Raw genomic sequence first — 27,268 nt, forward strand, 5'->3', positions numbered from 1 at the left:
CGCTCTTGAGAAATGTTCGCCTCTGTAGGAGTCGCGCATCAATAATGGACCTCGATCGTGGGATCGAATAAACCTGGGCTGCAAGGCGATTTTATCATAGCCGCATTATTAATAAGATTTTCGCTTCATCTTTGAACGCATTTATGCTACAATTAATATTTTTTTAATATTATTTAATATTATTTTTGGTTTATATTTGAGCTAATATTACATTGTGAACGCGATATGTTAGAAAAAAATGATGATCATTTTAATATGATTTTATGATAATAATGGCAGTTTATTTCGACCGAAGGATGTGCGGCTCTTGGACGTAAATTAACTACTTATGCAAGCGCCGCTTAAATCCGCTTTTTTTCCAACGGCATTTGTATACAATGAAACTCTCGATCAGACTGTCAGCCGTACAATCTACTACCGAGCTTCGTCTTTTTGCTGTATGAAAAAAGGAACTCTTGCTGTGTTCTCGTTAGAGCGATGCGTGGATCGATTTAGAAAAAAAAGTCATGAGAATTAATTTCGCGATGAGTAATTAAAGTTTTATTTACGACGTCCAATATTTATATATATGCAGTTTTTCTTTTTTTTAATTTTTAGATCCAACATCGTTCTGGCGTGGCATGTTATAAACACTTCAAGCTTATTAAAGAAGTCGGACTTTCTTTCACCGCAACTCTTTACGCCAGTCTCTCTCGCTACAGCGTGGGCGTAGAGGCCCGGTTTTACGTGATTTCGTAACGACGACGACGAACCGATTTCCAGTATCAAAAAGCATTTCACGAGGATCCCAAAGACCTTCGGGTGCCCCTCTATTACTCCACCCACTCTTTCTCTCTCTCTCTCTCTCTCTCTCTCTCTCTCTCTCTCTCTCTCTCTCTCTCTCTCTCTCTCTTCTCGTTTGCTCTTCGACCGATCTTCTCCCAAATTCTCATGCATACGAAAACAACACGCACGTACGAAGATTGTTCGCTGCTACTTTTCATATCGTGGACGGATCAATAAATAAAGTTTTTATATGCAAGGAGAAAATGTGGAATGTCTAGCTATTTAAATATCCCTTCGCCTCATTAGAGAAAGAGAGAGAAAAGAAACTGTGTTTGTATTAATGAACTAAAAAAAAGTAAAAATTTTTAAATTATACCTTCTTCGATTAAAATCATCGATGTTTTTAAATCGCTTGACGAAGTTTCTTTTTGTGGATTAGAACAAGCATCACTAATCGGCATGATATTTTTAAGAGTTTTTCTTCGTAGGCGACATTGTTCTTCTCATCATCGTTGTCAATCGCGACGATACCTGCTCCAGTTCGACGGAGAGCGCGGCTACGGCAAGTGGGCGTAAGGACCGGGAGAGAGAACGTCGTCCCGTGTTCCATACATGGCTATGCTATGTGGAAACCGAGAGACACACAGAGAGACGGACGGACGGAGTCCGGGGGAGTCCCCACTGTATGGACACGACGATGGAGGCGACGTTTTCTCTGGAAGCGGTCACCGAGCATGCTCTCGGCGCACAGTACCTCGCAACACGCATATTGTGCGACCACCGTCCATGCGATCATCCTGGTGTTATCCAGGCATTCATGTCACCGCGCGACCCTTTGGAAGACGCGATGTCCGTTTTCCGTGCGATCATCCGCGTCCAATGATTGACGCGCGCGACGGTGTAGATCTCTGTAATCAAACTTCATCGGTGATCATCGTCATCGGGTGTTGAAATCGCCAATCTTTGCCGCGGAGATTCCTCGATACGGAATCGATTTCGCGTGTCACAATTATGCGGCGATACCGCAAGAAATAATATCGAGTAGCGATATTAGAACCGAGCTTTCGACCTTTGACATCCCACGTCAAGCTTGATATAATAAGATAATATAAAATAAAACTCGAAGAAAGATCGCGATACCAGGAAATATCCCAACTTCTGAAGACTACTCTTCGTCGATATAGAACGGATCACATGATGTACTCGCAGGCACTTGACTGGCGTGGGTGCTACTGGATTCCTCCTGCGCTCTGAGACCGAGGTCAGGTGTGGGAACAGGGTGCAGGGGTTGCTCGAGACTGACGCACATCGCACGTTATAGGTACATACCAGTACTGTAATCATATTATAGTGTCACATGCATTATCTTTCTTATATGCAACATATATATATAATTTAACATTTAAATAAAATATTTTTATCTTTTTTTGTTTACAGACGCGCTCTTTTAATATTTCAAATTAATATTTAGTAATACAAATATTAAAATACGCAATTACAATAGATAGAAATATTTTAGATTCGTATCTTTATGAGCTATGCGTCAAATTGCGTCAGCTCGACATAAAATATTCAACAGAGATTTTTATTACGTGTAAACACATTTTTGCATCAAACGGATTTTGATTCCGTGGCACGTTGTTTCTCATTTTTTGGCTCATTTTCAATCGTGGATTTTCTTCTTCGCTTGCAAAGCTCTGGCAAGTGGAGTGCGTTTTTCAAATACGTCTAACGCCTCTACCATCTCCGTAGGATGTCGGTACGTTAATATTTCGTTCATGATCTCGATCGGTTTTAACGGATTGAACTTGAAGGTGATTCTTCGTCGCAGCGATAGCACCTTGTCTACGGCTTGCCGGATAAAGTCCAGAGGAATCCCGATGGACATTTTGGCCAAGCAGGAGACGTCGATATTGCGATCGACGCCGTGATATTTCATTAGCAGATTCTTGTAGTACATATATAGCGTATTGTAATCAGTAGTGGGCACTCTTATAAATTTGTCGTGCACTTTTATGAAGGCTGCTGTCGCCTTTTGCGGCTCTTCAGACAATGAGAGAAACAGTATCTATTAAATGAATTCGTAATATTCTAATAAGAAAAATTGAGCAGAAATTTAGTTCTATACATATGTGCTCTGTATGTGTATATATGTATGTGTGAATACTCCTCCAAATATTCCTTCTTAATTTTGTGTATCACAGACAATTATATTATCTTATATTATCTTATTTATCACAACCAAAAGTATATTATTACTGTTTGACCCTTTCTTCTCATATTGGTTGCTATACAAAAATAAATCTTGATTTAAATTTTAATTTTTATAGAAATCTGAATTAAAATCGAAATAAAATAACAGAAGAACAGACTTTTCAAATAAAAATATCAATCCGTCTTTTATAATATTTACGCAAGTGAATAACAGTATCTGTTCGGAACCTCCAACACTCTATCCTCTAATCCTACGTTAGCTCGCCCGCCACCTACGTTTCCATACAGCGATACTACTATATATACATCAGTAGGAGGTGTTTCATTGATGAGCAACCTCGAGCGATCGAGACGAGAGGTCCGAATGATGTAGGAAAAAGAGAAAGAGAAACCAAGCTGGTTATGTGTGTGGACTTGACGAGGCGGCGGCGATTCATTCATATTGAAGAAAAATCTCAAACGGGAATAACAAGAATTTTATAAAGTAGGCGCTGCTCGATAGCAGCCCTCTACAATTTAGGAGTGCCATTCCGAGAGTTCTCACGATACGAAATGCATTTCTGATATCTAAGAATCTTGAAATATCATAATACAAATCGAATTGAATTTGTCTAATTATTTACCTGATCGCCCGGTTTGATGCCTTTCACTAATTTGACAAAATATTTTGCGAATCGCTTGGGTCGAAGATGCTGTTCTGCCGGCGGAACTTCCTTTAGCCAAGGTTTTTCGCCAGCATCGAGAAAAATAATGGAAGGTGCGTAAACACGGGCCACTTTGGAGATCATATCTATGAGCCTCTGTTGATTTTCTTTGCCCATGTATTTATCAATCAAGACGGGTGCCGATACATCGAAGAGTAATGCGCCGACCTAGAAAAGAGCTCAATTAGAAATGTGCTCTCTTTTAATTCGTGATGTTACATAATTGAAGAAAATTATCTCGTATTTATATCATATTAACGCTTTCTCCTTCATTACAGTTAATCACAAAGAAAGATTAGAGAACTCTACCTCTGAGCAAATAGCATTGGCGAGCAAAGTCTTTCCGGCTTCTGATAATCCATAGATACATACGGAACGTACGAGCGGTGCGATGCGATGCGTCTCCTTGGACATTAAGGGCAACACGCAATATTCCAAAACGAGCTGCTTAATCTCTCCGAGCCGTTCTTTATAATTCCGGAATTCACGACGCGCTTCATAATTTTGATAGGAAAGATCGCCGAGCCAATCGCGCAAAAAAACGATGTGATAATTTCTAATAATCTTGGCTTGCAACAGTTCGTTGAAAAGATCTTCGACGGGCACATCTTCCAAAATATCTTTCTTTTTCTTCTGTATTTGGACTTTGTCACTGTTCTTTTTTATATCAGCTATAATAATTAATACCTAAATTTTATTTTTAATATCTAGGCAAATTTAAAAACTAGTTACATGTTAAAATTTGTTAAAAGTAATAGCTATGACTGATTACTTGGAAAATTCTTCAGAACTTCTATTATGAAATAACTATGAGAGAGAGATAGAATTCAATCAGAAATGTCAGATGATAATGAATGCGAATGATTTTTGATTATTAATTCTCTCTATTGATTACCTTTGTCCTTTCCTGGTTTAGCGCGTTCCTTTTTATCACGCTCGCGATCCTTCAGTAGCGCTTTATTTAGCAATTCTAACTCGGCTTTCATCAGTTCATCCACAATCACCCTCATTTCAAGCTGCAACTCGTAGCAAAGTTTCTCAGTAATCAAATCCAAATACTCTTCCTGCTCCGGATTGTCACTTTCGTCGCGAAGGCTCCAGTTTCGAATAAAATCATCGTTTGCTTCCTCCAAACAAGATAGAGCATTTGTTTGCGGCATCTTCCAGCCGGGAGCTTTCTTGACAGGTTCAGCTTTGACTGCTGGCATTATTTGTTCGATCCTTCGACGCTTTGCTTTGCCTTTTTTTTTCTTTTCCAAAATTTCCATTAAATATTCCTGCGGCGTTGTGGTTTGCCCGGTCGCGATCAACACGCTACCGCCGAGATTTGCTGCCGGAAATACATCATATTGTCCTAACGTGTCGTACCAGATGACGAACCACTCACAAATCTCGTCGGTAATATCCTCCATCAGTCCGGGGCCTCTAATTCTCAGCAGCTTTCGAAAAAAATTGTTTAAAATTATTTTTATTTTCTTCCTTTTTTAAATTTATTTTTTTTTTACTTTTAATTTTTTGATTAGAAATTTTATTCTCGGAAAATCTATCAAAATTTACCCTCGTACGTTCATCGCTTATCGTTTTTTTAGTATGTGCTTCGAATACGGGCATTAGAGCACGTCGTCGCTGAAAATTCTCCTCGTTTTTTGCGATAGTTTTGTGACATTGCCAGCTCGGTATTGTCATATCCAAAGCTTCCTCGAGACGCGCGATCCGTTTTTTCGTGGCTTTCCTCGCAGCGTACTGTCGCCACGCGCATTGTATAATTATCGCTGACTTGACGTACTTGGAGCGATCTATTTTTCTTGGTACTATCTCTCCGAACGCTACTTTCTTATTGTAATCGTATATACGTTTCACTACGAAACAGCATTAGTAATTTTGCATAAGGAGAACCGATAGATAATATTTAGATAACAAAGTTTTTCTCTTTCAAAATTATTCTGCTTGAGAAATCTTATTATCTAATTTTTTTTTCGTCTAAATATACCGTCTGCTCCGGTGCAGCGTCCTTTCCTGGCCCTCTCGTGACTCTGTATCAGCGATATCGCTCTGTGCATGGCTTTTTCGGCAGCGAGCTTTGCTTCTCGAGCGGCTTTTTCTTCGGGCGATTCGCGAATTACTTCCACCTTTGAGGGAACGGCGCGCATTCTTCTACGCGACCCACGCGTCTTTAATGTTTCCTCCTCCCCCGGTTCGGTCATACTTTCAATATGTAATTGCGAGAGACTGCGTTCTTTCATTGGTGGTACTGAATAATTATCAAATAAAAGATATATTTATTTTTAAATAGCAATTAGAATATTATTACAAAATTTCCATTTTAAATTTAATTAATTTCATTTAATTATTTTATTATTTGTGTTGGCTTTTTAATACGATCTTCTTATTAATTGAAATGATTTTGCGCACCTTTGTAAACACTCTCCACCAACTCCTGAATAAACTTCCTGCGTTCCTCGAGGCGTTCCCGGCCTGATACTGATGCAAGTAGCTCGATATCATCCGGCGTGAATTTCATACGATTTAAGATATCGTCGGGCCATCTGCATGATAAATATTTTTAAATCGTAGTGTGAAGATATTTAACTTTTTCTTTTTTAGATAGCGAAAAACAATTTTTTAAATTAGACATTTCAATAAGCAAAGAAAAAGAGCGTACTGATAATCTCTAAGATCCATTTTGACGATCTCCTTTTTATATTCTAGCATCCGCCCAATAGCACAGTCTAATATTTGCTTGATTAACTCCCGTTTTTGCGTGTGCACCATTTGATCATAACACATGATGAGTCTTCTTACTATATTACGATATCTATATATATTAATTTATATTAATAAATATAATCTATATTAGTAATATTTATATTATAAATATTTAATTTATATTATAAATATTTAATTTATATTTGTAATATTTAATTAAATATTAAATATTAGTAATATTTAATGTTTAATTAAATATAATAGAAAATATATACAATTTATAGTAAAAATGAGAAATTATTGATATTACATTATGTAATATTACAATATTTCAAATTTTTATTACAACTGGATGTGATATTTTCATAAAATCAATATATTTTTGAGCACGTACTTTAAATACATAGTTAAAGCAGAATTTAAAGCCGCTTTGTACTTTTGTGGTGTATCTTGTTGCAACTTTCGTTCGAGCTCCAACAGCTTTTCTAAATCGCTCCTCGTGACAAGCCATAATTCTGTATAATAAACGTGGGACATCCCGGAATTAGATGTATGTTTTTAAACGGGTATAAAATAATAATAGGAATTTGTAGTTTTATACTCGCAATTTCAAATTTGTCAATTCAAAATGTGGTTATCAGCGATTGGCGTTTAAGAATGAATTTGCGCGTGTCAGCCGGAAACAAAATCGAAATCTTATTATACTTTACAACAATATTATTTGTCACATCGTGGAAAATATCTTTTATACGATAAAGAGTTGCAAATACAATACATATTTATTAAACATGCTCTTTTCCAGGATGCCGAAGCCATTTCGAAACCTGCTCGTTTTAACATTGATAATGACGGCGTCATGTCTCGATGTGACGGAGAACAATGCCACGACGACGACGGAGACGCCTTCGTTGACGAGTACATTCAGAATAACGACAATCGCTACCGAGGAAAATGCATCACCTTCATCCTCATCATCTTTTCCCTTCGATGCGGCTTGGGAGTGTCCAAATATCACAAAAGCGGGCGTGGAGTGTTCCTGCGATTTTCCGCATACACTTAGATGTACCGGCGATAGAACGGCGTTGCAGGTAATTCCGCATGATAAAATTAATTAATGTTATTGAATAAGACAATATTAATTTAAAGAGATTAAAAGATAAAGAAAATTATTTTAATTTGTATTCAAATTTTTTAAAATTTAGCTACTCAAGTTAAAAATTAAAGGACGATCTCTTATATTGCAAGTAGAGAATTAAACGTTTTCGAAAATTTTATGAATATTTAGATCTTTAATTATAAAAATTGCATGAAAATTCTTAACTTGAACAATAATTTGTTAATATTTAATTCTCAAATTAAAGTTATGTGTGAAATTAATTTTTCCATCGAGGAAAATTTCGAAAGACACTGCGGAATAAGATATAAGCTCAATCTCTGATGTTACGCTTCACGGCTCAATCGAGGTCGTTACTTTTTAAGCAACGGTCAAGAAGAACGTGGGTGGTATAGACTGCCAATGAAATACAAGTCGTATACATATATTATTCAAGAGAGTCCATTGTGCTCACTTCTCTTTTCCTCTCATTCTCATCTCTCTTCTCGATTGGTCTATCTCTCTTGCTTTGCGTACATTCGCTGTTTTCCGCCGCGCATGTATCCCGTTATCAATTATGTTTGACGACATTGCAACAAATATCGCTTGCACTCGCAGCAACTTTCTTTTTGCGAATCTATTAAAAGTATTTAGAATTTAAAAAAACGCGGCAATAGCTAAGCAGATTATATATTGATTTAATTTGATATTATATACAATTAGTATACATAATTTGTAAATCTTTATCTTTCAAAAATAATTGATAATATATTTTTTTAGATTAAAAACCGTTACAGAAAATCAATTAATAGTATGTAAATTTTGAGATAAATGCAAATATAGAGAGAGATAAGAAAGGATGAAGAGATTGTTCTTATTATCTCTACTGTTGTTTTTTATTTTTTTAGATCATCAGCGAGCATTTGAAACGTAACCGACCGGACACGATATCGCTGCTGGATGTGACCGTGACAGGGATCTCCGTGTTGCCGGCACGCTTCTTCGAGGACGTCGCGCTTCACGGACTGGTCGTCTCTACCGGCGAATTAAGACGCGTCCACGAGAACGCATTCACAGCATTGGCACGGCCGTTACAGGCGCTTGGATTGCCCAACAATCTTCTGGATTCAGTGCCCACGACAGCGCTGTCGCATCTAGTCGGTTTAGATCGATTGGATCTGTCTCATAACAAGTTGAAGACGTTAGAAGCGGACTCGTTCAAAGTACGATTAAATTAATTAGCGATTTGCGTATAGTGCTCCATTTAAAAAAAATAAAATAAAAATCATCAAAAATAATGGAAACTTTAATAAAAGCAATATTAATAGAAATCGTTATTGAGACGTAATTTAATTTTATTGTGTTACATTTAAAAAATACAAGACATTTCCGAATTTCAATAAAGAAAAAAGAAATAATTCAGATATTTAAAAAATATGAATAAGAAAAATAGTAAATGACAATAATAAAATAATTATTATAAATAATATAAAATATATATGATATAAACGATAAATGACTTTATGTAGAAAATAATTTTGAAAAAATTGTTTTATAAAAGAGTAACAAAACATTCTTACGGTTTTAGGGACTGTCAAGTCTGACTTATTTGGATTTGTGCGACAACTTGCTGTCACAATTATCGCCGCAGGTTTTCTTAGCATTGCCAGTGTTACGTTCGCTGAGAATGCGCGGAAATCGTCTAAGCGTTTCTGCATTATCCGCGCTCAGAGGTCTGAAGCGCTTGGAGGAATTGGATTTATCGAGTAATTTACTGCTAGGCCCAATGAGTCCCAATCTGTTGCCACAAATGCCTAGACTGCACTTCCTTACCGTGTCGGAGAACGGTCTTGTCAACGTTCAGCAGGGAGCTCTCATGGGTCTCAGGAATCTCACTTATTTGAGCCTGAGTCACAATCAGGCAAGTGTTGACTTAAAAGCTTAATGCAAATTAAATTTTACTTGAAATAGTATAAACAAAAATTTATTTAAAGAAATTAAATTTAAAAATTTTGCTTGATACTCTAGAAAAAAAAATTATTAAGAAATTATTTTGTATAAATTTAAGCTAATTATTCTTAATTTGCAGATCGACGTGTTGGAAGATCACTCGTTTAAGTACTTGTCAACTCTGACGCGATTAGATCTGGCGAATAATCGCATCGTCGCCGTGTCCAGTGCCTCTCTAGCGCATTTAGAGAAGCTAACCACCTTGGATTTAACACATAACTTTTTACGAGCGTTGACGGCAGATCTAGTGGTGCCGCTGAAGAGTCTGCAGGACTTACGACTGGACGACAACGAGATTACAATCGTAGCGAGCGACGTACCGACGTCGAAGCTGCGTCTTAAGCGACTCTCACTTGCCGACAATCCGTTGAATTGCGACTGTACTCTACTGGAATTTGCCAATTGGCTGACAAACTCTAGCTTGTTAGAGGAAGACAAATCGTCGGCGGTGTGCGCGACACCGCCCGCTTTGGAAAACGGCGTCCTGACGCAAGTACCGCCGGGCAGTCTGCTCTGCGGTGAACCTACGCCGTCCATGATGACTCAACCGCCCCTGGCGAAAATGCAGCTAAGTCTTAAAGAGTTCCGTTACGACGAATCGACCGGTATCAATTTATTGTGGCATATGGAGCAATGTAACGAACATTATACTTGCGACTCGCTCATTATTTATGAAACAATCGACGACAGCGAGGTCCGAACGGAATCTAGCCCGTTGCATTGCGACTCCCGGATGATGCGAGATCCCTGCACTCTACCGGTCACTATACCGGCTTCTGTGCATCTACAATTAGGTCATAAATACCGTTACTGTGTAGTCCTACTGATACCCACTGCCTACGACGACATGTCGCTTGGTCTCGACTGTAGCGATGTCATCGTCTTGGAGGAAACTCTGAAGCGGCGGAAGATACCGATGGAAGAGCAATCGCCGAGCGAAGGGAATCGTCCTTCGACGCAGTCGTCTCTTGGCTCCCATCCTCGAATCACCGATGTCCACGTGAACATATCCGAGGGTTATTTGCACGTAGATGTAGTTCTTTCCAAACCGAAGGAGATGACCCTCGCATCGGCCTGTCAACTGTCCCTCGTCGTGTTCGACGAAATTTCCGCAATTCATCGGCAAAGGCTCAATTGCAGTATCACGTTCGTCACTGACGTGGAGGTGTCGTGGCCAGGTTACTACAGGGTATGCGCCAGTCTGGACGAACTCACTGACGTGAATCTCGTCATGTCGTCCGGCAACCTGGTAGACGATCGTGAAAGATTTCGTTGCGTCGAGGTAGTTGAGCAGAGCTACAGCAGACAAAACGCAGAAGTGTTCGTTGCAATGGCCGTAGTTGCCGTAACCGGCGTCTTCCTCATTGCCCTCGTTATGCTTGGTCGGAGTCTTGTTAAACGGCTACGGCATCCTAGGATCCCGGCGCAGTGCTTTCTACCGGCTCAGGAATTCGAGATCACCCACAAGGCGCATTATATCAAGCTTTTGGCCACAACAAAAGTTTAGCGTCGGTCAGATACTGATGATGAATCTACAACATTGTTTATATAGAATTTGAAATTTAGAATTTAAAAATTCAAATATATATATATATATATATATATATATATATATATATATATGTACGATAGGTTTTAATGTATGTGAGTCAATCTATATAGGAATGTTTTATAAAAAGTAATATCTGTTCTATAGATTATAAATATTTCTCAATCTACATATCTATCTAAAAATCTCATAGATATAACGAATTATTTCTATAATAGATTTTACATCTTAATATTTTTATATTAAAATAGGAGAGGGCGAGAGGAGGGTTGAAAATACGTTACACGTAGCTTCGAGATCTTTTGAAAGCGAGCGATTTTGAAAGAGGGAAGATTATCTCCTTTTTGTAATATATATATATATATATTTACTAATTCCGTTTGTGTGTTTTAAATATATGCTGTAAATATGTCTTATTTTTAATCGGTTTTTAAAATACGCGCATTGTTGTAAAGTAATAATTATATTTTATATGTAATTACTATATATATTTTTTACTATGTCTAGAAAGAGAGAGAGCAAGTATTTCGTTTTCGTTACTAATAAATATCGAGAGACGTACGGATGCATCTCACATAAAAGAAACGAGTATAAATAAATTCTTGTTTAACATCTCGCGTTTTGAACATATATTATCTTTCTCATCTTTCTGCCTAATAAGAGAAATATAAAAAGAAATATTATATTAAATATGTATATATTACCTTCTTGGAGGTAAGTACGTACATTGTACAATCGCCATTACAATTACACAACAATGAAGTTGTGCGTAAAATTTTGCGCGGTAAATTTAAAAAAATATTCTATTATAGCTTGACTAGAAAAAGGCCAAAAAAATCTACTGCACTACTGTAGGTAAGTAAGTCTCTACATTGTCGGTAAAACATATCTCGTTGATCAAACAGGAAAAGGTTTTTTTACTATTTACTTTATCGATAATATAATTGTTACACTCTCACATTCCCATAACCTTATATTTTTAAAAAATTTAACAAATACCAGTATAAGAAATAGATAAGAATTTGATAAGATAAGTCTCTCTTATCAAATTGATATTAAATTTGGTATATATAGTTAATAAATTTTAGTGGACAATCGATATTTAGCATTGTCAATTATTTATTTTATTTCGACACATTCCGTCTTTTTACTGTGAATTTATTATAAAAGAGCAATTGTTTGTTTATATATTTTATTTGTTCACGGGAAAGAAAATCATCTAGTACGAAACAGTTAACAAGATTTGACATCAACTTTTACATAGTTCAATTATATACAATACAGCACAATGGATAAAAATGATAAATTGCAAATATTGAAGAATGCTATAAAGAGTTATCCCGACTTCCCTGAGCCTGGAATCATTTTCCGGTAAGTCGATCTTAAAGAAAAAAAAAAAAAATTTTTTTGAAAGATTACGAGATCGAGATTGATATATTATTAATTTGATGTCAATTTTCTTGTTTCACATTTATTGTATTATGTAAATCACTTATTTTCAGGGACATATTTGCTGTGTTCCACAATATCACAGCATTAAGGGCAATGAAGGATTTAATCGTGGAGCACATTTTATTCCTTGAAATCGATTTAGTTGTAGGACTAGACTCACGTGGTTTTCTATTTGGTCCTATGATCTGTATGGAATTGGGCAAACCATTCTTGCCTATTAGAAAAAAAGGAAAACTTCCAGGCAAGGTCACTCGACAGAAATATACATTAGAGTATGGTGAAGTATGTTCAAAAACACAATGTTGATTGTTTAAAAATAATTTTTTTCATATATAATGCATATAAATAAATTTTTATTTTTTCAGGACACATTTGAATTGCAAACAGAGTTTATTAAGAAGGGAAGCAGAGTGCTTGTTGTTGATGATTTGCTGGCAACTGGAGGTGAAATGAGAAATAGTTTTTAATTTTGTGTTATTCAGAATATATAAATATTAAAAACGAATAAAATATATTTTATTTAAAGGTACCATGGCTGCTGCCGTTCAATTAATAAAATCAACAGGAGCTGATATAATTGAATGCTTAGTGATAATGGAATTGACATCATTAAAAGGCCGAGATAAAATTGAAGTCCCTGTTTATTCTTTCATAAAATACGATTGATAGATGATTTTTGCATAGTATTTTTGGATAATATTTATAAGTACAAACATTTAGCATGCAAACATAAAATCGTAATAATGCAATAATATGTATAACTCGTACATTTTTGCCACATTGCTTTTAGAAAAATAGATTTAAAAAAACATATTTTCTTATTATATATTTATATGCATATACAAAATTTTTATATTTTATATAGAAATATAAAAAAGGATGCAAACATAAAAAAAGATAAAATTATTTGTAAAATTTGTATATATAATTTCCGAGAATATATATATTTATATATACAATTAAATTGTAATATTATTTATATTTTGTAATGATTATATTAAGATATTATTTTATTTTACCTAAATTTAGTGAGAGAGATTAACTTTTTTTGCATTATAAAAAAATTAGTTCTACCTGACTTCTAATCTATGAGATCTCAGTGAACCTAAAAAACTTTGTACTTCATATTCAAGTTTTGTTACATCTTGTTGCAATTTTTCGTAATTCCTTGGTTTACTATCTTCTAAATTTGAGAGTCTATCATCTGTAATCTTGCATTTATTACATTCTTGTATCTTTTCCAAGTGCAAATTATCAATATTTTTGTACAAATAGGATTTTCCTATTCTTGCATTTGGTGTAAATTTGTCACAATTCCAATCTAAATTACTAATATGCTCTTGAAAGCATTTTTGTACTTCTGGAATGAAAGCAATCAATTAATGATTTCTTTCTATATTTACAATTATATAAATTAAATTTATTGTGCGTTACATAAACTAAAATTAAATATGTTCAAGATTGAGCTGAAAAGATATAGGAAATCAAAGCAAAAAAGATACAGAAGTTCGATTGTATACCATTTAATCTTGTTTCGTGAATTTGTCTCGCAAAAGCTTTGGTTTCTGCATATAATCTTTTTCTTTCGGCAAGTTCTGCAATCTTACAATTACACTCTTGCAAATGTTGTTCTTGTCTTTTCAATTTCCTCAAATCTGCGATGTTAAGATTCTCAGTGAGAAATTTTGGATAATCTTTCTTTATAAACGAGGGATAAGGTCCAATATTATTTAATTGCAACAATTTATCCCTGAAATAAATTTTAAATATGTATTAATGACCATCATATATCTGATTATTGTTTTGTATATTATTGCAATAATACCTCAGATAACGATTAGGATGTACTCGTTCTGGTATCTCTTGATCTAATCTTCTCGCGATCTTCAACAGATCCTTGGCTCTAATGTGACTTTGAGAGCTGTAAAAGGCTTTGATATCTCCAGAACACGACTTTATTAAAGAAATTATATTTTCCCTCGAATAAATGTTATAAGCAACGACACACATCAATAGGAGGGAGGGTTTTTGAAAACATATTAAATGGTCCCACAGAATCAGCCACTCGTCTCCTGATAATACTTCGCTCATGGCAGTCTGTAGCAACGGCCACGCATATTCGCTAGTTGTGACTCCATGTTCACAGAAGAAATTTAGTAGTGCAGAATCTGCTTCCAAAAGAATATTTTCAATAATTCCCAGAATGTTCAATGGTGGCAATGGATGATATTCAAACCACTTTTGGCAGTAGTTTAGTAATATACTTAAAATCAATTCAAAGGTAAGTAAAGGATCTTTCTGAAACAAAAGCAAATATATCTTAATATATCTTTTGATAAAAAAGGAATATCGATACATTCACAAAATTGAATAAAAGAAGATACCTGAAATACCACGAGAAATGGAAAAGCCAAGTTGGGAAGAAACGAACTTTGTATTAGCAGTGGGCACCATTGTAACAAGCAATCCATTATCATGGCTAACAATGACGCCTTGCTTCTGTCTACCAAGGGATGATCTTTCAAAGTATTTGATGTAAGTTTACCACGTGTTACTTTACTTGCCAAGGCAATATATGCATTTTTGTTGGCTGGTAATTTTAGAATAGTAGACCAAATTAGTATGCGATATTTATCTGGAAATTCCCCAAATTCTTTCAAAATAGACGTTAATCGTTTTATATCCAATTCTCGTTTCATACTTTGTTTAACACATTCCAAATGATCGCTTATTTTGTGTGCATATAGTCTATGTGGCTCTCTACGTGGCTCTAACGTTTTTTTGGTTTGGTAACATTTTCTTGAAATTATTTTATCAGCATACGTTATATTTAAGCATCCTTCCTGATCTATGTATGCTATATATCTACCACCGGATGAAACCGCAAGTTTTTTAATTCTATCAGCAGAAATAGGTGTATCAAGGAAACTTGATGTATTTATATCACAAAACTGAAGAGTACATTTCGAAGATAGAAATGCGACGATTTTGTTCGCTCCACCATCCAACGGGCATGGAACAATCGATAATTGTTTCGCCTCGATAAAATTTTTAAATAAATGTATCTTCTTTAGCAAACTCCAATCATACGTATTAAGAATGCATATGTTTCCTGCTCCAGCCATTATCATAGCTCTTGCATCTTTCGTGAAGATAAAATCTTTGATATAACGTATTCCGAATGTGCTTGTATCGATTTTAATGTCTTTATGCAATTGTCCAAATGTCCAGGCTTGCATAGTATCATTCAAATATAGCAAAACAATGTGACCCGCGTTCGAAAAGATAGCTTTCTTGATCACAGCGTTCTTTACATCAACTTTCAATTGATGAGCTCTGTTATAAGATTGCAGGTCCCATATTATTACCTCGTTCCGAGATTCGGTTAGACAGTAGTTCTTATAGAAGGAAACATGCGACGGTGCTAATTTATGACCAGATAACAGACAGAAGTCATTAACATCCGCATAAAGCTTCCAGATCTTTATATCACCTGTATTAAGTCCTATCAATATTTCTCCTTTGCATACAGAATTAAATGCCAGAAACGTGGATTGTCCGACTTTCCCGATAACTTTGTAACATGGAACTTCATCGGACAATTCAACACAATGCAGATATCCTTTAGTGTCTATTACTATCAAGCATTCCTCGTCATAATCAAAGGATATTTGTGTGAAACTGGATCTGGCTGTACAATGTTGTTTCTCGATATTGGCTCTAGGCTCATATCTGTAACTGTCGTTACTTTTAATCAACTTATTCCAGCCGCTATGCATCATAGAAGAATGTAATTATAAATATGAGCAAATATAATTTCCTCAGAGATTATTTTTCGTTCGTTCAAGCTTCATCATCGTATGTTATTCTTTTTAATCATGCAAGATGAAAGAATAATATAAATAAGGATAGAGATATAGACAGACAGATAGAATATAATTAAAATCACACATGATATAATTGTTTTTTTATGAGAAATATTTGACAATACTATATAGCGTTACGTCAATTGATGACAGCAGATGACAGTTATTTGTATTATGTATTACCATTTGTCAGCTTGATAGTTAGTTCTCGTTTCTTCCAACGTCAACGCTACTATACACTTTGATCCTATGGTAAATAAAGCAGAATCTAATTCGAGATGGTAAACAAATTAATAAATTTAAATAATATTTGAGAAATTTATATATATTTCTTTACTTATGTATATCAAATAAGTAATAATTAATGTATAAATGTTTTATCTGTTTTTTCCGGAAAAGAAGAATGAAAAAATTTGATCGGTCATGGATATTGTGTCGTGTCTTATCTGCAAGACAGTTTCCTCTCTCATTCTACGAAGTATTCTATGATTATCTCTCGGACTGAAACTGAAACAACGACATTTTCTCACGTCAATTTATATTTATGGTGCAGTATTTCTTAGCATTTCGTTCGTAGCGGACGAAACTTTACATAAAATCTCGTGAATGTCTACCAGTTTTTTTTTCTTATTCCATTGCTGAAATAAACATTCGAACTAGTTTATTGTGTTATTTATAAACGCGTTTAATTCAGCTTAATTATTACGAATAAATATGCCAAAAAATATTTTGTTGTAACCATGTATTCGAGTTATAAAATCACAGCGGAAAATAAAACGTATTTGCCCATTTTGTAAAATTGAGGGAATTATAGAATTGTCACAATATGCTGCTTTCAATTATGTTGATTATCACGGCGTTGATAAAAGAATAAGAATAGAAGTCGGATACTAATCTAAACGAGATCTGCTGTGACCAGAATTATAAAATATTAAACTTTTTTTTAAATTAAATTATATTTAATTTAATTTAGTATATAATAGAAAGTAGTAAGTAAATTAATTTTTAAAAATATAAAGTATATATAATTAGTATTATTAATATAAGATATATTAATATATCTTGTGATGCACATATGAAGAGAAGAGATATTACATATAATTTTTTATCCATAGGTATATATGTATATATATATCTATATATAATTGAGAAAGCATTCTTTATTGAAAACAACTTCAAAATGGCACCCGTACCTTTAGAAGGTCATCAGACTCCTGTTACGAATAATATACCTCAAGAGGGTAATCGTGGAGGATCTATTTCGTTAGGCATGCTCATAGATTTTATAATACAACGAACATATCATGAACTCACTGTTCTCGCTGAACTGTAAGTATAAGATATCAAGATATTAACAGACATACATTAACATATTGTGATATAATCTATCTTGTATGGTATTTGTGTATTTAGATTACCTCGTAAAACAGATATGGAACGCAAAATTGAAATTTATAATTTTTCTGCTCGAACAAGACAGTTGTATGTTCGTTTATTAGCATTAGTAAAATGGGCAAATAGTGCGTCTAAAGTGGATAAATCTACAGTAAGATATAAATTTCTATATATTCTATTAGTTATGTAATTAAAATATGTCACCTGATGACTTATATTTGTTTTTTTGTTTTAGCATATTATGGCATTTTTGGATAAACAATCATTGCTCTTTGTTGATACTGCGGATATGCTGGCAAGAATGGCTCGTGAAACTTTGGTGCATGCTAGACTTCCAAATTTTCATATCCCTGCAGCTGTAGAAGTACTTACCACTGGCACCTATGGTAGATTACCAGCCTGCATTAGAGTAAGTATAGAATTTTATTATATTATTAAAAGAAATGTTAATTATACAAGAAATTTATGAAAATATTGCATTTATAACATTTAAACAGGAAAGAATAGTGCCTCCAGATCCTATTACAGCTGCAGAAAAAAGAACTACATTGCAAAGATTGAATCAAGTTATTCAACATAGATTGGTCACTGGAAATTTATTGCCACAAATGCGTAATTTAAAGGTACATATGTACAAATAACAATAAAGATATAAGTAAATTCTGCAACATTATTTTGTGAAAGAACAAAGAAATTGTATATATGATTTACTATTTACATATCTATGATTATAATTTTGATTTATTATTAATATATAGATTGAAGCAGGAAGAGTGACATTTCTAGTAGAGCAAGAGTTTTCAGTATCACTTACAGTTATGAGTGATGGACCAACAGTCCCATGGAGATTGTTAGAATTGGAGATTTTGGTTTCGGATAGAGAAACTGGAGATGGAAAGGCATTAGTGCATCCCTTGCAAACTCGATATGTACATCAGGTATATATCATATAATAAAGTTAGTATAAACTATTCTCAGATATGTTTAACTGATGGAATTTCTTTCTACAACAGGTTATTCAATCACGATTAGCTGAAAGTAGCAGTCCATTGTCAGAAGTGTATTTTGTTTTGCATTACTTTTGCCAATCATTACAACTAGAAGTATTATTTTCTCAGACATTAAGGCTAATTCAGGATAGATTAGATGATCATATTCATGTAGATGAATATATACCTGGCAAATGTCTCTCTGTATCTTATTGGAGGTAATAATACATCTTTATAACATCTTTTAGAAAAAAACATAATACAGCATAAAAAATTATATATATAGATACACAACTGGATATATATTGGAACTTTTATACTCATATATGAAATGTTTTTAGGGAATTAACGAGTAAAGATCCACGATCAGAGCTTGGATACAAATTGACCATTCAAGTAGATCAACATGATCCTGCAAGGCCTCTTGCAGTTGTACATATTCCATCGTTGGGTAGTAAGGTAAAGTAACATATAATATACTTATATTTTTAAAATTTTCACAATGTTTATAATAATACATTACGGTAATATTATACAGGAAAGCGAAATAGCACATAGAGCTATTAGATCGGATCAGTTATCAATGGAATGTTTACTCGTACATACGATTTATATTCGAACGCGAAGTCGTCTATCCGAATTGAAACAAGAGTTACAAACAATGTTAAAGGACGTTGAATGTAAGTTAAGGGTTTCTTTTCTGCTTCTTTCTTTTATTTTTTACACATTATATTCAAATTAAATAAAAAGATTTTTATATAACGTCCATATTTATAGGTACCTTAGCAGGATCTCCAGCTATTTTGTCAGTACCGATATTACAACCATGTTTACGTGCTGAACTTTTATTAATCACAGTTGATACTCATACTGGTATGCTACAGTGTCATGTCCCTCAATATGATGCGCCTCTTGTACCAGAGTTGACAGCAGCTTTGAATGGAGATCATTCGCGTCTTCCGACACTTATATCTGAATTGAGGTACGAATATTACTATGATATTCTTTTTACGTTCTTCTAAAGTAAGATTAATTATCGATAAAGTATTTTATTTTTTGGCAGATTTTGGATAACGCAAAGACGTTGCGAGAAAACATTGCAGCATTTAGCCGCTACCCCTCATGAACGTTTGCCTGTCTTACATCATCCAGATCACCCTATGTCTAAGATTAGTAGGCATCGCATGTTTGTACAATTGCATAGACATCCTAATGTTATACTGGTATGTAAATTCACAATTTTAAGGATTATAATAATAATCACATTTGAAAGATATATTGACATTGATAAAAATAATAAATTAATATTATAGAGTTGTACATATATATTCCGTGATATTGCTTGTTCTAGATTGTTGCATTCAGAGAAAAAGAAAACTCGCCGTGTGAAATAGAATGTTCTTTCTATCTCGCTGTAGTGAAGCATAGTTCTATCGAAGATGATCCGCACGATGATAGTATAGAAACAGAAATACCGAAAATGTATTTAAAAGTTCAGAGTCTTATTGAGTTTGATACTTTTGTCATTACACACGGCCCATTTACAAGTGTCGATAGTGGTGAGTATATCCACATGTTTTACTTAATATTTTCTATATATATTTCTTTCATATATTCATATTCTCAACTTCTTTTTTAATTTCAAAAAAATTCATACATTTAAATGGATTGACTATTAATTATTGACAATATTATAATATTGAATAACAATATAGTAATATTGTTCTTTATCATTAAATCATTATATGGATAAGTAAAATGTATAAAGATATGCATGTGTATTTGTGAGTTTAGTTTATTTATCATATTAACGTAGATGTGCAAGTATTTGCAGGTAAAAATAAAAAGTATATATATTAGTATTTATATAGTTTTAGTTGTAGTACGAAATTTATTATAATCTTGTATTTTATAATAACGTTTTTCTTTCTGCCTTTCTTTCTCTTTCTCTTTATTAACGATTTCCAGTTTTTCATCTATTCTATCTATTGAGTGTTGTGTAACATATAAGTGTGTATATCTATATATATATGTATTAGTCAGATCTATTCAAGTTCATCACTAACAATAAGCTCATTATCTTCATCTGCAAATCATATTGCTGTAACCATTCTTAACGATACAACTAATTAATTCTAGACATAACACGTGCCTGGAATTATATCTATAAACAGCACCTCTTAACTGGTTTTTTACTTCTTCTTCTCTGTCTTTTCTACTCTGATTTTGCAATACTGAAGAAAGAGCATTTCATTCGCGAATCAAAACTTGAATAGGCATGATGTAAAAGCCAGTTAAATGTATAAACCAGTTGTTTTTATAATTTGTTGTCGAGTCAATATAATTATATGTACATGCAATATTGCATATTTTCTTGTATAAAATATATATAATTTATCCTGCCTTGGAAATGCTATAAGAGCTTTCTCATTAATCCTTACTAATACTCGATTGCTCGATTATTAATATATTGTAACATAGTGTGTATAGATAATAATTAACATCTGGCAACATTCAGTGTGGTATACTACTTCTACTACTTTTAGGGGGATTAACGGGTGGATTTTTTAGGGAATAATGATCAAGATGGGGGGTGCATTACAGAAGTGGTGGAGACGACGACGAGCAACAAACGTAGAAGCACTGGGGTCGGAGGAAGGACAGACGCGGTGGGAACATCACAGAATAGAAGAGCAAAACATCCGGCTTACTTCATTCCGGAATTGGCGCATGTTGTCGCTCTGTGCGACGAGCGGATACCATTCGTAACTCTAGCTCAAGAAGTAAGATCTCAATTTCTCGTTGATTTTTATATTACAGATCGTTTCTTGTTAAAGAAAAACATATTTCTGTAAGGAGCGTCCTATATAACAATAATCGATTTTTTCCGCGATAATAAAATTGTCTTTATTTAATATTAATTTGCAGCTTACCAGACGAGAGATAGCCCATCAAGGGCTACAGGTTGAAGCAAATGCCACAGCATTGGTACTTAAACTTGTTCAATTACCTGCGCCATCACCGACTATCGCTACAAGCAGTGCTTGGCACGCTCTTCTCAAAAGGCTGCTGAGCGTTTCGATTAGAATTCAAGGCAAAGGCATGGCTAAAACTTGGATGGTGGAATTTGTATTTTTCGGTAGTCCTCTCTCCAGTAATCATCCTAAGGAACAAGGTATTAATTTCTTTTTTAATCAAGTGTCTATTTATCATTAATATTTAGATATCATAGTTTTACAATTTTAAAGTTCTTATGTTTTTCCAAAGATACTTCATTAATTGCTATGATTTTTTTTCTTTGAGGAATTTATCCAAAATTTTAAATGTTTAATTTTCAAATATACAATTTTTTATATATAAGTAATTCTTGCTTTGATTTCTGAGTAAAAATTGATTTATTTCTGTAAACGGATTCATAAAATACATTGTAATTTTTTTGTTATAATAAAGATTATAGAGCGCAGATATATTTTTTGAATCTCTTATAGGTGTGCGAAGACCAGTCTACTTTCAATATGAAATGGGAACAGCCGATACCGTCTCCCGCACTGTAGATGCCTTATTAAATGACTGGGCACAAATAGTGCATTTGTATTCACTTGTTCATGATTTAGCTGAATATTTCAAAATGGGTATGTTATATATATATATATATATATATATTATAATCTTATATAGTGTATTATATATCATATATTAATTACGTTTTTATAATTTAATGTTGCTTTTCACTCTAGAGAAATACAATTTACGCAACATGGTTAGCATTAAGTCTTATAGTTATAGCAAGCTAGTTCTTGCATATGGTCCAAACCATGCCGCAATTGTAACTGTACAATGGAATGATAAAGCACATTTTAAACTGGTATTTGGTAGAAGTAAGTCTTTGTATATTGATTTTTATTGAGAGACATATTTCATATTATCGTCATTGGAAATGTATAATAATAAACATTTTATTTGTATTTTTAGGTCCAACCAATACAGTGACCAATGCACATTCTGTAATGAAGGAACAGCTAGAAGCCCATTTAAATAGACACAAAAATTTGGCACAAATTATTCATATACTTAACGAAACGCTTCAGCCTCTCACGTCGATCAGTAAATTACCGACAATTCCTCAGTTATGCGTGCATGCGGTAAGTGCACGCGCGTATCTGCCTTTTTTTGGTTCAGACTTACGGATAAATTCCTCTCTACAGAGACCACGAGTGCCAGTACAAACGTTTACTATAATGCCACAATGTGTCACTTTAGTAAAGATAGCGTATCAAGGCATGTATTGTTTGGAGTTGCGTCTGCGCGGCGGAGGTTTGGTGAGTTTACGTGACGGTGCTTATAGTCATTTCGACAAGAGTAACGTCGTCGACGAGTTTACACCTACGCAAGGCTTAAAGGTAAGATAAATGATATGTTTTTCTTCTTAATAAAAAGCAAAGCGCTTGAGACAATATAGCTAAGCATATTCGTATTGTAGGCATTTCTGTCGAAATACGTCGACGAAAATGCGGTATTTAGAAGAAGATCTCAATCGGAGGATGATAATCCACCGTCCCCCGTTACTATGGATAGCGATGGTGGTGGAGGCAACGTAGGAGGCTTTTTGGGACATCACAGAAGCGGACCGCAATCGCCCGCGCAACAGCGTGAGGGTTTAAGATTTCATCCGCCGCTGACACCACCATCCGGCAGTAATCCTCATACACCAGCCAGTCCTCATACTACAAATATATCCCAGGTATATTGCTTAATTAAGATAATATGTAAAATATTCGACTATGTTTATAAAAATATTTTTTTTCTGTCTTTCTTTTTTTTTTAGGCCAGTCAACATCAAAGTTTCGGAAGCAGCCCCGCAACATCGTTTAATTTAGCGTCCCCGCCATCGTTACCACCGAATACACCTAACATGTTACCGCATCCGTCTCCCGGATCGGGACTCGTTGCAAACAGTCCTCTAAATCCGATGCACGTTCCTAGTCCGGCTGGTCTCATGCCAACATCGTCGCCAGGACCTTGTAGTAATGTTCAAGTAGGACATTCCCCCGCTGGTTCATTCATGCAAACAGGTGTGTTTTTATATATATTTTTCAATCCTTAATATTTTCTTTGCGTTTTTCAAAATTTTATTATATATATATATTTTGTATTTGCCTTAACTAAAAAGCGTTTGCATTTTCATTGAATTACTTTGAAAAAAGCAAATCTAAATGAGAAATAATGACATTTTCGCTTTCAGAAATTGTATGATCATTGTTTTACAAAAACGAAACATTATGTCCAACAATGATAGTGATACTTGTCTTGTGCTTTTAATGTGAATAAATCTTTACAAAAAAAATTTAATAATAACGAAACATCAACATTCAGGTCATATCGACGGTAGTCCTTTCCCGTCTTCTCAAAGTATGGCTTCACCAGCTGCTTCCAATTGGCCTGGATCTCCGAGCGTACCGAGACCATCCCCTGCGAGACCTGGGCAAAGTCCGAGTCACATAGCACTGCATAGCCCACAAGCCTCTGATCACAAGACTGGTAGTCATATGTCCAGAGTATTACCGCCAAGATCTTGGGCTGGTGCCGTACCGACGCTTCTCACGCACGAAGCGCTAGAATCACTTTGTTGCGCCTCGCCTCATCCGTCCGGCTTACCTGGTCCGGATATGTCGCCGCTCGAAAGATTTCTGGGTTGCGTCTACATGAGAAGACAACTGCAACGCTTTATCCAGACGGACGATTGCGTAAGAGAACTTGTGTATAAATCGTAAGATAATTCAGTTGTCTGCGAGTATTTGGTGAATTTATGTGTCTCCGTGTATATATATATATATTTAATATATTTATTTTATTTACGTGAAATATATATATATATATATATATATATATATATATATATAAATACTTCTTTACATTAAATATGATATTCTATAATATATATATCATGTATATATAAATTACAGGTAACTGGTATCAATAGCACTGAACCAGGCGTAGTACATTTTAAAGTCGAAAGCTTACAATGTAGAGTTGGATTAAATCCGCAATATTTCCAATCTCTTCATATTAAAGTGCAACCACTTCCAGAGTACAAAGATCAATGGAGCCTGGAAGAATTACAAGTAAGTAATTAAAATGCATATGTTACGTATTTACACATCGTTATTCATTGAAATAACTTCTCTTATTTGTAGATTATAGAAAAATTTTTTGATACACGAGTCGCCGCCCCGCCTTATAAACACAACACACTATCTGGCTTCGGACGAATGCTTAATATACGATTTAAAGTGTTGAAAGATTTTGTGCAAATAATGAAACTAGAGTTAGTTCCTGGTCTTGTACAGCAACAGCAGTTGAAGTGGTCTGTGCAATTGTGCTTGCGTATTCCACCTTCTACCGGACAGATAGTGCCCCCGGGATCAGAGGGAGTGCATGTTTGCAGGAGCAAAATTTTATTCTTTGTGAGTACGACTTGTTGAGCACTTGGAATTTTCTTCGAAAATTCGATTTGTCGTTACACAATTTTACATATTTTACAGTTGCAACTTACGAGAATAGGTATGTCGTATCCAGGAGAGACATCCTTCGTACTACCATTTGTATACGACGTTACCACGAATTTAACGCAACTAGCTGAAAGAAGAGATCTTAGTCCAGCGATTACGGCAGCGTCCATGCAGCTAAAGAGATTCGCCGAGTACGGCGCGAATCAGTCGGAATGTTCACTGTTCCCCGCTGTAAGGGATCTTTTAGCTAATTTCACGCTACCATCGGAACCATCAGTTATATCACAGGTATAATACTTTACTAAGTAAAGGAAAGATCTTGAGATTCTTGGTTCCTGGCTGCAACTGTATTAGATCATGAGAAATTACATAAATATTTTTTCTACGTTGGATATATATAAAAACAAATTATTCCTCACTATAACTTAATAGGATATTTCCGATAATATATGCGACGATTTGTTTTTTCGATAATGTAAGATACTGGAAACTAAATATTATTAACAAAAGCACGAAAAATAATTTTACGGGAACTTTAATGGAAATATACAAAGCTTACTTTACGATATCTGTAACAGGTTGTGGCATCTCCAGCCGGAAATCAGGTACCTCCCACACAGCAGATCCAGAATGCAGCGATGCAAATGCATTCGCCTATGGCTGGCGGCCAAGGACCACCGCAGGGACCATACGGCATCCAGAGTATGCCACCGATGGGTATGATGGGTGGCCCGCCTCAATAGGACTTGCTTTACTCTCCTAATCCCCTTTGTCTACCGAGTCATCCGACGTGGACGAATTAAGAATGTAAATTTCGATCCTAATAAAGGACGCGCGCGTTTATTCCATCACGAGCAGATTTACATTTTATGGGGAAGATTTTAGGAGAGAAAGATGACTATTATACGTTTACCACATTCGATCCGAGAAAGATAGAGATAAATAGTTAACAAAAAGAAAAAGAAAATCATTGAAAGTTCTATAAATAATCTGACATTTCTGAGATCGCTACTACAAATATACATTGTATATCTTATCATCACAGCTAACAATCGACCATGTACATATACTATTTGTGACAAGTATAAAATGCTAGAAAGAATGTATAAATTGTATTATATGATAACTAAAAAGATTTAATGGTACTATTTGCCAATGAAAATTTCTTTCTATTTACATTCTGCTTATCATTAGCTGATATTCTTCATTGAAAATTATCTGTATGCAAATAGAAGGTACAAATATGTTACTGAGATAAGTATCTTTGTAACATATAAATAATCCGGTATATCAATATGAATGTGAAAGAGTGAAATTTACAATATTGTTGCATAATAAAAACATTATATTGCAAAAATATAGAGGTAAAAATGTTCATAAATGTATCAAGGACAAGACGTCTTATATGCCTCTTGAAATATAGTTTGTGAACACAATTCTATTTTTTTAATGAATATGTTTAATATTATTTTACAAATAAATGTGTAGAAATCTAAATGTTTATACAAAAGATATGAACCAATTCTCAAATGTATAACCTTATACATACTCATCTATCTGCTAGTACATGGATTTAGCAAAGAATCTATTCTTTTGACATTTAATTATCTCCACATTGCTGGAATGAATCGATAAAATAAAACAATTTGCAGAAACATTACTTGCATATTTTATCTGGGATTTATGAATAATATAAAATTTTTATTTTGGTTCTGTGTGTACAGTTCTTTTTTTTTTTTTTTTTACAAAAAACATGTAATACTCTTAACAAAAATCAATCGTACTATATTCTTAATATATGCAATTGTACAGTATTCATACAGTTAATAATAATATATTGGAATACAACTGTATATCGATAATCGCATCTCAAATATATACACTTTTAGGTCAGGTATCAGTCTCTGTATATAAAATTTGAATATATCTTGATACAACTATTTCATGATAATTCTGAATTGTATCGAAACAGAAATGAATATACCTACTAAAAATCTTAAACTTTGAACTTAAACT

The 27,268-nt window shown here is 34.3% G+C and overlaps 5 protein-coding genes across 14 annotated transcripts; 3 read left to right on the plus strand and 2 right to left on the minus strand.

Moving 5' to 3' along the window:
• Positions 1-1,156: 1,156 nt before the first annotated feature.
• Positions 1,157-7,548, minus strand: LOC138939429 (dynein regulatory complex protein 11). 5 transcript variants are annotated; one of them, XM_070307207.1, is made up of 10 exons: positions 6,784-6,926; positions 6,346-6,498; positions 6,096-6,229; positions 5,674-5,934; positions 5,241-5,542; positions 4,579-5,122; positions 3,993-4,354; positions 3,603-3,851; positions 2,358-2,462; positions 1,157-2,099 (listed from the first exon to the last, which is right to left on the minus strand). In XM_070307207.1, exons 1-10 carry the CDS (start codon positions 6,924-6,926, stop codon positions 2,028-2,030), a joined length of 2,325 nt encoding a protein of 774 aa, XP_070163308.1. In that variant the 3' UTR covers positions 1,157-2,027. The 5 variants fall into 5 exon arrangements, with proteins under 5 accessions (XP_070163308.1, XP_070163309.1, XP_070163305.1 ...); XM_070307204.1 differs by lacking the exon at positions 1,157-2,099 and adding an exon at positions 7,350-7,548 and having other exon boundaries at positions 2,364-2,833; positions 6,784-6,904; XM_070307208.1 differs by lacking the exon at positions 2,358-2,462.
• On the plus strand, positions 1,525-11,035 carry Lrt (Leucine-rich tendon-specific protein). The gene is made up of 5 exons (XM_070307209.1): positions 1,525-2,086; positions 7,192-7,477; positions 8,391-8,705; positions 9,071-9,403; positions 9,572-11,035. The coding sequence occupies exons 2-5, from the start codon at positions 7,193-7,195 to the stop codon at positions 10,997-10,999; spliced, it is 2,361 nt and encodes a 786-aa protein (XP_070163310.1). The 5' UTR covers positions 1,525-2,086; position 7,192; the 3' UTR covers positions 11,000-11,035.
• A 1,068-nt stretch (positions 11,036-12,103) lies between these two features.
• Positions 12,104-13,365, plus strand: Aprt (adenine phosphoribosyltransferase). Its single transcript, XM_070307160.1, has 4 exons — positions 12,104-12,412; positions 12,544-12,775; positions 12,859-12,937; positions 13,020-13,365. Exons 1-4 carry the CDS (start codon positions 12,330-12,332, stop codon positions 13,157-13,159), a joined length of 534 nt encoding a protein of 177 aa, XP_070163261.1. The 5' UTR covers positions 12,104-12,329; the 3' UTR covers positions 13,160-13,365.
• A 108-nt stretch (positions 13,366-13,473) lies between these two features.
• Positions 13,474-16,510, minus strand: LOC138939332 (TBC1 domain family member 31). 2 transcript variants are annotated; one of them, XM_070307016.1, is made up of 4 exons: positions 14,878-16,510; positions 14,319-14,791; positions 14,014-14,243; positions 13,474-13,850 (listed from the first exon to the last, which is right to left on the minus strand). In XM_070307016.1, the coding sequence occupies exons 1-4, from the start codon at positions 16,273-16,275 to the stop codon at positions 13,564-13,566; spliced, it is 2,388 nt and encodes a 795-aa protein (XP_070163117.1). In that variant the 5' UTR covers positions 16,276-16,510; the 3' UTR covers positions 13,474-13,563. The 2 variants fall into 2 exon arrangements, with proteins under 2 accessions (XP_070163117.1, XP_070163116.1); XM_070307015.1 differs by having other exon boundaries at positions 13,474-13,853.
• A 478-nt stretch (positions 16,511-16,988) lies between these two features.
• On the plus strand, positions 16,989-26,686 carry Med14 (mediator complex subunit 14). Of its 5 annotated transcripts, none has more exons than XM_070307323.1 (25): positions 16,994-17,348; positions 17,475-17,688; positions 17,773-17,905; positions 17,990-18,163; positions 18,252-18,377; positions 18,513-18,692; positions 18,768-18,961; positions 19,085-19,202; positions 19,282-19,423; positions 19,521-19,725; positions 19,807-19,966; positions 20,095-20,302; positions 21,315-21,526; positions 21,672-21,918; positions 22,232-22,375; positions 22,481-22,621; positions 22,716-22,885; positions 22,949-23,143; positions 23,224-23,484; positions 23,569-23,815; positions 24,117-24,487; positions 24,707-24,865; positions 24,938-25,207; positions 25,286-25,540; positions 25,831-26,683. In XM_070307323.1, the coding sequence occupies exons 2-25, from the start codon at positions 17,540-17,542 to the stop codon at positions 25,993-25,995; spliced, it is 4,626 nt and encodes a 1,541-aa protein (XP_070163424.1). In that variant the 5' UTR covers positions 16,994-17,348; positions 17,475-17,539; the 3' UTR covers positions 25,996-26,683. The 5 variants fall into 5 exon arrangements, with proteins under 5 accessions (XP_070163426.1, XP_070163422.1, XP_070163424.1 ...); XM_070307324.1 differs by having other exon boundaries at positions 21,348-21,526; positions 25,831-26,681; XM_070307321.1 differs by having other exon boundaries at positions 16,993-17,348; positions 22,716-23,143; positions 25,831-26,686.
• Positions 26,687-27,268: the final 582 nt, after the last annotated feature.

This window comes from Polyergus mexicanus, unplaced genomic scaffold (genome assembly GCF_030449975.1).
Source record: "Polyergus mexicanus isolate NDT 795.1 unplaced genomic scaffold, iyPolMexi1.0 SCAF_14, whole genome shotgun sequence".
Taxonomy (NCBI): domain Eukaryota; kingdom Metazoa; phylum Arthropoda; class Insecta; order Hymenoptera; family Formicidae; genus Polyergus; species Polyergus mexicanus.

Excerpts from the sequence above, each read along its gene's own strand:
- LOC138939429 (XM_070307203.1), bottom strand. The coding sequence starts at position 6,926 with ATGTCCCACGTTTATTATACAGAATTATGGCTTGTCACGAGGAGCGAT. Across the intron at positions 5,123-5,240 it reads TAAGCGATGAACGTACGAGG|CTGCTGAGAATTAGAGGCCC; the intron begins GTAAATTTTGAT and ends TTTTTTCGAAAG. Across the intron at positions 3,852-3,992 it reads CCAATGCTATTTGCTCAGAG|GTCGGCGCATTACTCTTCGA; the intron begins GTAGAGTTCTCT and ends GCTCTTTTCTAG.
- Lrt (XM_070307209.1), top strand. The coding sequence starts at position 7,193 with ATGCCGAAGCCATTTCGAAACCTGCTCGTTTTAACATTGATAATGACG. Across the intron at positions 7,478-8,390 it reads GCGATAGAACGGCGTTGCAG|ATCATCAGCGAGCATTTGAA; the intron begins GTAATTCCGCAT and ends TTATTTTTTTAG. Across the intron at positions 9,404-9,571 it reads TGAGCCTGAGTCACAATCAG|ATCGACGTGTTGGAAGATCA; the intron begins GCAAGTGTTGAC and ends CTTAATTTGCAG.
- Aprt (XM_070307160.1), top strand. The coding sequence starts at position 12,330 with ATGGATAAAAATGATAAATTGCAAATATTGAAGAATGCTATAAAGAGT. Across the intron at positions 12,413-12,543 it reads GAGCCTGGAATCATTTTCCG|GGACATATTTGCTGTGTTCC; the intron begins GTAAGTCGATCT and ends ACTTATTTTCAG. Across the intron at positions 12,938-13,019 it reads TGATTTGCTGGCAACTGGAG|GTACCATGGCTGCTGCCGTT; the intron begins GTGAAATGAGAA and ends TTTTATTTAAAG.
- LOC138939332 (XM_070307015.1), bottom strand. The coding sequence starts at position 16,275 with ATGATGCATAGCGGCTGGAATAAGTTGATTAAAAGTAACGACAGTTAC. Across the intron at positions 14,792-14,877 it reads CATTTCTCGTGGTATTTCAG|AAAGATCCTTTACTTACCTT; the intron begins GTATCTTCTTTT and ends CTTTTGTTTCAG. Across the intron at positions 14,244-14,318 it reads CATCCTAATCGTTATCTGAG|GGATAAATTGTTGCAATTAA; the intron begins GTATTATTGCAA and ends AATTTATTTCAG.
- Med14 (XM_070307321.1), top strand. The coding sequence starts at position 17,540 with ATGGCACCCGTACCTTTAGAAGGTCATCAGACTCCTGTTACGAATAAT. Across the intron at positions 19,967-20,094 it reads GACATCCTAATGTTATACTG|ATTGTTGCATTCAGAGAAAA; the intron begins GTATGTAAATTC and ends TGCTTGTTCTAG. Across the intron at positions 22,622-22,715 it reads TAAACTGGTATTTGGTAGAA|GTCCAACCAATACAGTGACC; the intron begins GTAAGTCTTTGT and ends TTGTATTTTTAG.